We start from the raw sequence: 11,232 nt of genomic DNA, 5'->3' as shown, positions 1-11,232 counted from the left end.
TCAGAGGGTTCCACCCGAGCGTGTCGTTGCCACCCCTTGATCCATCTAAATGGTTGATGCACTTTTTAGTAGTACTAAAATAATATGTATTGAGGTGCGAGATACCCACTCAAAGCTCTATAGAAGATGAAGATATTGATGGTTTTAAACTAGAGTTTAAAAATAATCATTGCAGGTGAGAGATACCCACACCAAATCTTTAATGATTGTTTAAACAATGATTGAGATTGGTACATCATACTTGGTCTTTACATAGTCCCTGTGGATATGATACTCTTATTTGCCCTTCAATCTCGAGTTATTAGGAATTAGGATACACGGCGAAGTAGAGCTGACCGGCAGACATTCCTAACGCTGCGAGGGCAGCAAGAAACGCTGTAGCTGTCCATGGAGATCGAAAATTAGTGTGCAAGATCTCAGCCAGCCATGTCTTTGCACGGCTATTATAGTGTTCTTGGATCTTGTCCCGGACTTTACTGAATTGCATCGGATTTTCTGCCCCATAGGTGTTGATATCTTTGTAGACGTTGAAAACCTCTTCGTCGCTTCCAAGCATGTTGTAGAAGATTTTCTTCTCTCGCAGTTCCTTCACGTCTTCAGGTTTCTCGATGAGCGACTTCATAAAACTGATGTACGCCGCCACCTGGCCACTTGCCGGGCTCTTAGGGTTGAATTCATAGGCAATCAAGTTCATAAAGGTGACCCTAGTTTTCTTGGAAACTCCCCACTCTGGGAGTTGAAGGCTGCCATAGAAGAAGCCGGATTCGAAGCTGACATCCATCAGAGATTGGGTTGAATTTGGTTTGAAGTGGATGCCCTTCGCCTTGAGTTCGGTCACTGAACGAAACGAATGCACGAATTTCTTGATGTTGTCTTCCTTTGCTCTTCTGTTGTTCTTGCAAGTGCAAAAGTTTAGAAGCTGATGGATTAAACCAGGATTTGTTTGTTGAGAAGCACCAGTTTCTAGATCTTTCTTAACTCTTGGGCAGCAGAGCAATTTGCATGAGTAGCAAGCATTTGGTGCATCATTGGATTCTTGTGTAACCTTGAAGCAGGAAAACAATGTGCATTTGCAACATCCGTGGCTGGTCTTCTCGGGCTCTGAGACGACCAGCATGTGGATGGCTTCGACGAGGTGCACATGCTTCGAACATACTATTTTCTCGCGATACTCTCCGTAGATCGCCATGCACAAGTATCTATCATTTTTCAACGAAGATAAGAGGTAACACTATAACAAAATTATCTAATAGTGGCACAATTTTAGTGATAAGAGTGCATTATAATGCTAACTTTTCATTAATTGCTAACTTTCTAACTCATCAACGTAATGTATTAAAAATGTCAACACAAATTTGTGTTAACATTTGAATATGTTGTGTTGACATTTTAAATATCAATGTCAACACAGTGTATTAAAATATCAACTAAGTTTATGTTGATATTTTTAATACACTGCATTCATGAGTTAACAGAGTTAGAAAGTTAGCAACGGATAACACCTCTTATCGCCACCAAATTTTGGTAATTAAATTTAGCTAGACTTCCTAATGCATAACCAAATAACCAAACACAGAGATCATTTTTAGATAATACAGAGGTACTCTTTAGATCGATTTTGATGACTATATCTTATACTACCAACATTAATGCCTATGAAATTACAAAACACATACATACCTGTTGAGCAAGGAATCGAATTTTCCAGCCCCATATCTCAAATCCATCAAAAGTTCCATGACAAACAGAGGGATTTGATTCTGAAGCAAAAGTAAGTCACGAGACAAAATCGCGAGTGTGATCAACATGCCAAGCTCGTCCCTCATGGCGCGAAGCTTGTCCAACATCAGCTCATCTATCTGCTCCAATGTAGAGATCTCCATGTAAATTATCATCAAGGAAGCGTCGCGAAGCATCATCTCGGATAGGTAATCGTCCGAGTAGCTAGCCACCGAGGCTTCTTCATAGCAGTTTCTTATGTCACCAATGATATTAACTACTTTGGTGTGGTAGAACTCATACCTTTCTGGGGCGCCTGAAATGAATAACTGGACGGCCTTAGGTTTGAAGGCCTCCACAAAAGCGAGCTCGGGTTCGCCATGGTGGTAGGGGCCGAACGAAACAGTCACCGGAAAGTAGTCCTCCTTGTTTGTCTCCAACTGTAGTAAAAGAGGCTGCACCTTCTGTATTTTCCCTGTCGCAGCCATTGATGCTGGTTGTGACAAAATTTATGTTGTCTAATATAGTACTTAATTAATTTGTAAAATCTGAAATGCCAACCGAGTCTTGGTCAATGTTAATTAGTTTAATTGTACTACACTCTTATATCCAGCTAGATTCCATCTGGGAGAATATAATACTCAATTTACGTTTTCATTGTTTTGGGATTGTCTCATTGAAAATGAGATAGTATTTCCTCAGATGGAAATAATAGCTTCTCAACCTTTTCCTTTCACTTATTTTTTTCTATCTAGAAAACAACCATACATAAAATGTCGTGCCGTTGTAAAACAAATGTTTCATATTTAATCAAATCGAGGGAGTATTTAATATTTTGAATTCTGCATTAGATCTGTCTGTATTGGTCATGAACAGTTTTTAACAATTGTACTCCAATATATGTAAAACCCAACTATTTCGGCCAAGTTGAAAAAACTAAATTCAAGCTTTCATTGCTTTAGATGATCACTTCAGATGGCAATTAACCGGAAAAGATCATGCGGTGTCAATATTCTTAAAATTCGGATCAGTAAGTGAACTGACAGAGTTCATGATTCTGTTTGTGTTAATATAAGTGATACGAATCAAATTTGCATTCTTTTTCCTTGAGTTTACACACGTTTTAAAGTAACTAGTTTCACACACGATGCACGGCACATTGTATTTTCTTTCAAAATGTATATAATATCAAATTATAATGCCTCATAAATATTAGTAGATGAAAATTCACTTATTATATTTAATTCGTAAATATTAGTATAAAAATATTTTATACTATATCGACACAAAAACTGTAAACACACATCAGCAGAAAATATACAATTGAATAGTAAAATACTATCAACAGAGAAATGAAAAAAATACAATTAAAACTTCCTATGAAAACTACTCCATAAAAAACTTAATCATAAGTTTTGGGAAAAATATAAGCACGGCTTAATCTATAAAGTATGAGTTACACGTATTTTAATTTGTACACCTAATTTCAATTTCATTATAACTTATAATGTATAACAATTAATAATTTCTAACATCAATATGAAATAATTATTCCACAAATTATCGTCGGCGTCGGTCCTCAGTGACGGATCTCGCAACACCGTCCTTTCCTCGTGAGCTCTCACGAAGAGCTCGTCCACGGAGAAAGACGCCGTTTCTCAATTATCTTGACGACTTCAACCGCAAAATTGAGATCATCATCTTCAGCATTCACCACTGATTTTGGTGTACCTTGCATCAACTTCAACTTTCACCCGCATGCGTCTTCAAGGAATTTTTATTGGAAGAATTGTTTTGTTAAGAGTATTTATAGATATTTTATTTTGTTTCATACCAAGAGTCTATTTGATCATAACTCTTCAACTTTCTTATTCCTATATTAATTTCTATGTTAATGAGATCGATCAATATTCTCATGCCAGATTTGCAAAGAATTCCAAACCAATAAAAAGTTAAAAGAGGAACAGGCGACTACTCCACTATTTTTCCTCAGCAGTTTATTCCACCCCAATTTAATATAGTAGGAGTTATATAGATGTGATTATTATAGTGTAAATAAAAAGTTAATGTATTAGGGCATCCGCAGTGGTGCGGATGTCCTAGCGGACATCCGCGGACATCCCAAAAACACCTCATGCCACGTCATACGGACTTCCCACTGCGGATGCTACGTCATACGGACATCCCACTTCACAGTGGCGGACATCCCCACGGACATCCCGACGGACTTCCCATATTAAAAAAATTCACAAATTCACCAATTTAACAATTTACGGAATTAAGCAATTTACGGAAGTAAAATTTCGACACAAATATGGAGAAAATGAGAACACTTTATTTAAAAAAAACATACTTAATTAAAAAAATAGATAAAAAAATACATAAAAAAAAAACCGCCTTCTCACTCCTCGGATTCCCCGCCGCCGGTACCCTCGTCATCGCCTCCGCCGCCGCCACCCTCCTCGCCGTCGCTATCCGACATCTCGTCGAACCCCAAATCGCGCCGCATACTGTTGAGGAGGGGTTTAAGCTTCCGCTTGTAATGGGGGTCAGTCGCTTGGCGCCATTCAACCATCGCACGTAACAAGGTTTCATGTGCCGCGATGAGGGCGAATGAGGGGTTCTCGGGATCGTTTCGGGTGGGTGTTGCCGATTGGGCCTCGGCGGATCAACTGCCGCTTCACCCCGGAGTCCCCGCCGCTACTGGGCGACGGCGGCGGTTCGACGATGTGGGTGTGGGGAACTCTGTCTCGGCGGGGGGGGGGGGGGGGGGAAGCTCGTAGGAACCAGCACTACTACTATACTCCCCGGAGGCGCTAATCCTCGTTCGCTTTGGCCAGCCAGATTCAACGCCCGTAGTGAACTTGGCCGAATCCTGCACCACGAGATAGACATCCCAATACCTGTATTCCCCGAACCCCTTTGAAGGATCGATGTACTGCTGGTGCGCGGAAAGGTTCACGTCCTCGGCGGACATGCCGCTGGACCCCATGCGGAGACAGTTCGTGTAAAGGCCGGCAAAGCGGCTGAGCGGCCTCCTCAGCCGCTCCCACTGTTTTCGGCATTGTTTGCCGTTATGAGGCTTCCCCCCTGCCGGTTTGAACTGGAGGTAGCTTTGGCTACTGCGCAACCACATCATGTGCAATGCACTCCTCCATGCTCCAGATGGTCCTCTTGTTCCAGTTGGACCCCTCCCCCACCTCAGCGGCCCACGACCCACCATCGTACACCGCCGCAAACGATGTAGTGTCCCGTCCCCTTCCCCTCCCCTTTCCCCTTCCCCCTTCTCCCCGTGGGCGTCGACGCGTGGGTGGGAAAATCCCAGATCGGAGACAGCCCCAACTCTTCCAGCGAGAACGTGTCGAGGCTAGTGAACTGGGTCTCGACAGGAGTACTCGCCGGGTTGTCTGGCGATAACAAATCCATGTAGGGCCGGTAGACGTTGTCCACCGGTGATTGGGGGACCCCCTGCCTACTCCTCACGCACTCGCCGGCAACCCCTGCATCATCCCCGGCATCATCATACCGGGCATCTGGGGAATCATCCCCTGCATTCCAGGCATCATACTCGGCATTCCGGGCATCATACCCGTCATTTGGGGCATTCTGGAACTCCCCCGGGCATCTGGAACATTTGGCTCATCATCCCATACTACTGCGGGTACATGTTGTAGTACCCGAGCATCATCCCCGCCGGCATTTGAGGTTGGGGCATCATCCCCGGCAGTTGGGGCATCGTGGCAGACATCGTTTCGTTCCGCCGACGGGAAAAAAGGCGACGTTGAGTCGCTCGAAGCGGTGGAATCGCTATCATGGTGCTCCATTGTTCTTCGAAAGAAAAGTGTGTTAGAGAGAGAGAAACTTGTTAAAACAAGTTTTACTATTGAAACGAAGTGCAACGAGACGTATTTATAGAATTTTTTTAAAAAAATTTAATGCAAAAAATTAGAAATTCCGCCCCGACGTCCGTGGGAGTCCGCAATGGCGGACGTCGCGACGGACGTTAGCAAAAAGGCGCGGACATGCGGTGTCCGTATCGGACATCCGTATCCGTTGAACAGTTGCACAATGGCGGACGTCGCGCACGGACGTCGCGCACGCCGGTCTGACATCCGCGCGGAAGTCCGCGATTGCGGATGCTCTTAATAGCACTAACAATAAAATGAAACTGCCCATTATGATTAATAAAAAGTAGTTTTAATCAAGTTATTATTTTTAATAAAAAATGACATTCTTGTAAATATCTCCAAAACTCCCCTTTTAAATATGTATAGATTTAAAAGCTCATTTCAGTGCTAATTTAATGATTGTAGGTCGTTGCTCGAGTAAGAGAGAAAACTGACGCAGTACGGGGTTGAAAAAACAAAAAGTAGCATTGGACAAAAATAGAGGTGCCTAAGGTTTACCGTTCTGGCGGTCGAGTGCGAAACCGTAAATGTGAGAATATACCCGAACTGAAACCGTCAATTTTAGAATCGTGGTTTGGTTCAGGTTAAATTTTTTTGAACCGAAACCGCAAAAAATCGCCGAAAACTTGAGGTTCGAAACCGTGAAAAACCTCAAAATACTGCCAGAAAACCGCATGTTCGAAACTGAAACCGAAACCAACGGTTTTGGAACCGGAATCATAACCGCGAAACACCCTCGCAGTTCGGTTCCGTTTTCTGCAATTTCTAAAACCGGAACCGGTGGTTCCGAAACCGTTGGCACCTCTAGACAAAACCAATTGACGGGTTGATCAATTGCTAACACGCTAACGGGGTGATCAATTGCTAGACAAAACCGTTGGCACCTCTAGACAAAACCAATTAACGTTGGCACCTCTAGACAAAACAGTTGGCACCTCTAGACAACACCCATCAATGCAAGGGTTTATCACTAACACGCTAAATAATAAATGCTAGCACATGCATTTTAAGTGTTTCTCGTTAACGGGGTGATCAATTGCTAACTACACCTAATTTGAGACCATATAATTTTCGTGGTCTATAAATTGTCATGTGTAATTTCATTTTATTATTATTTAAATTTAAAAATATAAGAAGAATCACCAAATTTAGGATTTTGGAAAAACTGTCAATATAATGTATAAAAAATATAATACTATCCCTAGTGCTAAAATGCAAACTGTAAATACTGTACAAACTCAAAACTATGATCTGAACCATTAAAAATATCAACATATGACAAAATAACAACAACAAAAAATGTCAACACAACATCTCTTGAATATGTCAACACAATTTAGCTTTGACATTATATATGTATTATATTGACATATTATTATTGTTATGTTGACATTTTCTGCTTCTCGAGAAATATGAAAATTCATGATTTTTTTTTCAAATTTTGACATCGAAACATATGCAATTGAGATCTCATTGGAATCCTTATAAACTTATCTTTAATTTGTTATATGTTGTGTGCAAAATAATTTGAATTGACATAGTTTTAATCATTTAAAGTATAGAGATATTTTCCAAAAGTTAGTTATAACTAATTTTTTGTTAATATACATCAATACCCCTAGTTGATATTTTTTGTATACTGCATTGATACTCGTGGCTGAAAGATCTTATGCCTTGATTTAATGATCTAACGCCTGTCATTTAGTTGTAGTTAGCAATTTAAGGGTGATTTAGCAATATAACACCACCCGTGGTGTGATCAATTACTATCTTTTTAAGTTGCAAACTCATCAACGCAATGTATTAAAAATGTCAACACATAATTTTGTTGCCATTTCAATATATTGTGTTGACATTTTAATGTCACCGTATTGACATTTTTAATACACTACGTTGATAAGTTAGCAATATAATGCACCCCTAATACACCCGTTCTTATTAAAATATATACTATCTAGCAAAGTAAAATTTTACTTGAGCAAATTGAGTACAACTGACTTTCATCAAAATCTCATTTCAGTTAATATTGAAAAAGTAATTACCTATTTGTAAATAGATAAATGACAAATTGTCTGTTAGGCTACCTGAACCACTTTCCTAAAGTCTGTTTTCTTCATCGAATAGCGCCCTACCTTACCACTTAACTAGTAAGGGAAAGGCCCTTGACTCATATATATAATATAGGTTTTTTCGCTTGTTCGTCAAGCTTTCGAGGAATTTGTATCATTTCAAATCCCTATTCTTATCGAAGAGAAGGAACGAGAAAAACAGAAATATTCATATTCCTACTCAAACAAGAAATCCTATAGTTTACAACTCTTCTTTATATAGTAATTCGACCTATTGCTCCGCATCCCCCCATCAGTTTACTATGAATAGAAAAAGAAAGAATAGAAAAATCAAAAGAATAGAACTACCTACTCATTATTCGGAGGTGAATCATAGAACACCAAAAGCTGTGGTATCTAGTCATAAACTTTCAAAATAGTTTGATTTTTCGTGAATTTTAAACGTTGCATGAAAAGTTATGAAATTCATCGGACCGTGTAAATTTTCCATCAGACCCGACCCGATAGATTTCTGAGACAAGCTTATCCTACGTGGCGCTCCTGAGGCGTGACTTGGCAACTCCACTAATTCCAATTGTTTCTTATCTATCTTTGTAATCTCTGACCCCAAACTTATCACAACACATAAGTAGCACAAATGAAAACATACAAATATAATTTCAAAAATCAAATTCAACATATAAATAAAAATAAACATACAAATCGAATTTCACATACCGAATTCAACATATAAATCAACATAAACATACAAATCGAATTCCACAAATCAAAATCGGTATAAAAGTAGCATTAATTCCACAATTCGAATTGGGCCCTAAATTTGTCATTTGCCAAGTCACGCCTCCGGCGCGCCATGTTGGATAAGTTTGTGTCGAAAATCTATGGGGTCGAATTGGACGGAAGGTAAAATTCATGACTTTTCATGCAACATTTAATGTTCACGGGAAAAACCAAACTATTTTGAAAGTTCAAGACTTTAAAAGCAATTTGCACATAGATAAATTCAAAGGTTAACAAGTCTAGAGCCTTTGTCCTAGCGGCAAGGAGCTTAGATGGCGGGCCCTACGATTGCGGCTCTTCTCTTTGATTCAAGTTATATGGAAGAGATAACTGAACCGGATGGATCAGTTAGCAAATATCGTTGCCACTTGATCAAGTTGATCTCGATATCGCACGCCACCAATGTAATTTATAAACTCCCAATTTTGCACTACTTTAACAGTAAAGCGGCAAGTTCGGGGCCGATCCCATAGAGAAGCTAGTGTATCGAGTGTGTGAGTAGTGAACAGGGGGGTTGGCTGCTGCCACGCTTTAGCTTTGGGAGTTTTTAACTACTGATTTTACTCTAGACAGAATTTAACTTACTAACTTGATCAAGGAAATTTTAACTACTGGAATGAAAATTAACTACGTGAAATAGTAAACACCATGATGAAAATGAAAACAACTTTAATTAAAACTAAAATTCAGAACAGTACAGCTTGAAGTTTAAACTAATCTAACACTTCGGAAATACGAAAGCAAGTTAAACCAGGGAGATCCTCGGCGGGAAATTTAAGAATACACTGACAGATATCAAGTATTCTGCAGTGCTCCATCGATCGCCCTTTCTAACTAAGCATTACATTATCTAAGCTATCTTGAGAACTGAACTAAACTAGAGAGCTAAGCTAAACTAAACTAAAGACGGAAAGTAAAGGATGAAGGATCGGATCCCCTTTTGCGTGGTGGCACATCCTCTATTTATAGGCTCGGCATGACTTCCAACTGGATAACGATCTTGGCAGGGAATATTCACTCATGCTGAGAGTGAGCGACTCATTAATTGCTACGTGCTTTCCTTCTAGAATGACGACGCTTTTCGGTAACAGATTCGTGACTCAGCTCCGTCCTTGCGTCTCATATATCAGCATGTGTCCCCTTCTAGAACGTTGTCCTTGATAACCAAATGCTGCGCACCATCCAGCTCATAGCCTCATGTGTCCTTTTTCTAGAAGCCGGTGGTCCCTCCTTGACTGCTTGATTACTCGCCTTGATCAACTCCCCCGCTTTCTGGCCTTTTTTGCCTATTGTACTTGCTCGATCGGTCTGGTCTTGTTGCCTTGGTCAAGCGACATTTCTGCACATTTAACACTTATTTTGCGCGATAAAACCGATCAAGTAGCGTGCATACATTTTACCCCCAAATCGATGCATTAAATCTCCTGGACCTTCATTTTATTGTTTGTTATACCTCTGATTAAAACGACCTCTTCCATGGCCTTGTTGATAGTAGCCGGAAGGTCCATACTGTTCTGGCTGGTTCTAGGGAAAATGATTTTGTTGGTTCCCTTGGAAATACTGGTTTCCTCTTTGGTAAGGTGGGACATAATTTACCACTTGATTATTTGGCTGTCTTCCCTGGCTGCTTGACTGAGGGCCTTGGTGTTGGTACCCCCAATTTCCATGGAGCGTCTCTTTGCTTTCCCTGGATCCAATTGTCATTTGCTTTCCAGTGGCCAACGACATTTACTTGGGACAGCGGCTCTACCTCATGGGTGAATTCACAATAGTAGTAGTGATGCTCTTCTGACGGAGGCGGTGGCGGCGCATACTGCGTCTCTTTTGGTGCAGCTGGTGGAGGCGGTCTGGCTTTCTCCACTGCCTCAAGCAGCTTCTTTTCCATCTGCTCAAATCGAGCCTCCAACTTTTCGTCATTGCGCGCATCTTCTACATGCACTGCACCCCTTGTGTATTGGCTACGGGATGTCTCGTACGAGCGTTTGTCCTCGATAAGCCTTTCCAGGATGTTTTTGGCTTGGCTACGAGATGTCTCGTACGAGAGTACGAATGGTCTGGTTTAGATCATTCTTGCTATCGACTGTCAGTCCACCATAGAAGATCGAATAGATCTACCGCTCCCCCAGCTTGTGGTTGGGGCTTGCTTGAACCAGCCCTTGGAATCTATCCCAATACTGGCCGAGGGGCTCATCGTACTTCTGTCTGGCTTCTGTAATCTCCCGCTTGAGGGCACTCGTTTTTGACGTTGGAAAGAAGCGATCAAGGAATATCATTCGGAACTCAGCCCATGTTTTGATGGACCCTTCTGGCAGTCTCGACAGCCATACTCCAGCGTCACCCTTCAAGACGAAGGGGATGGCCTTCAGCCTATGGTCCTCAGACGTAGATCCAGCCGGTACAGGCTGGATATAACAGTATCGGCAAAACTCCTCCAGGAAGGCGTACGAGCATTCTTTTGAAAGGCCAAAAAAATGGAAAAGACGGCCAGTACTCCTGACTTGATCGCGATAGTCCGCATCCCAGGAGTAACGACGATGGCGTGTGTGGGCTCCTTCTCGTCATGAGCGTGCAGAGAACCTATTCCAGAGTCGTTGTCGACGAGGGCCATCTCTGCTTTTGCTTGTTTAAGTGGTGGTGGTCGAGATTGCGTGTTCTGTTCTCCTTCTTCTTTACTGGTCAGTTGGTCAGCGGCTACTGCTGCTGCTAGTGCGGCTCTGTAATGAGTGGTAACTACACCGGCTTCCTGGAGTCTCCAA

General features: G+C 41.4%; 1 protein-coding gene across 1 annotated transcript; it reads right to left on the bottom strand.

Moving 5' to 3' along the window:
• Nucleotides 1–122: 122 nt before the first annotated feature.
• LOC121778632 (UPF0481 protein At3g47200-like) lies at nt 123–2,233 on the bottom strand. Its single transcript, XM_042176016.1, has 2 exons — nt 1,681–2,233; nt 123–1,199 (listed from the first exon to the last, which is right to left on the bottom strand). The coding sequence occupies exons 1-2, from the start codon at nt 2,205–2,207 to the stop codon at nt 302–304; spliced, it is 1,425 nt and encodes a 474-aa protein (XP_042031950.1). The 5' UTR covers nt 2,208–2,233; the 3' UTR covers nt 123–301.
• Between the last annotated feature and the right edge of the window lie 8,999 nt (nt 2,234–11,232).

Source organism: Salvia splendens, chromosome 19 (assembly GCF_004379255.2).
Source record: "Salvia splendens isolate huo1 chromosome 19, SspV2, whole genome shotgun sequence".
Classification (NCBI taxonomy): domain Eukaryota; kingdom Viridiplantae; phylum Streptophyta; class Magnoliopsida; order Lamiales; family Lamiaceae; genus Salvia; species Salvia splendens.
Note: the sequence above shows the minus strand (reverse complement) of the source record. Positions and strands in the feature narration are given on the sequence as shown.

Coding starts and splice junctions, on each gene's coding strand:
- LOC121778632 (XM_042176016.1), bottom strand. CDS start 2,207: ATGGCTGCGACAGGGAAAATACAGAAGGTGCAGCCTCTTTTACTACAG. Junction 1,200..1,680: donor TTCGATTCCTTGCTCAACAG/GTATGTATGTGT, acceptor GAAAAATGATAG/ATACTTGTGCATGGCGATCT.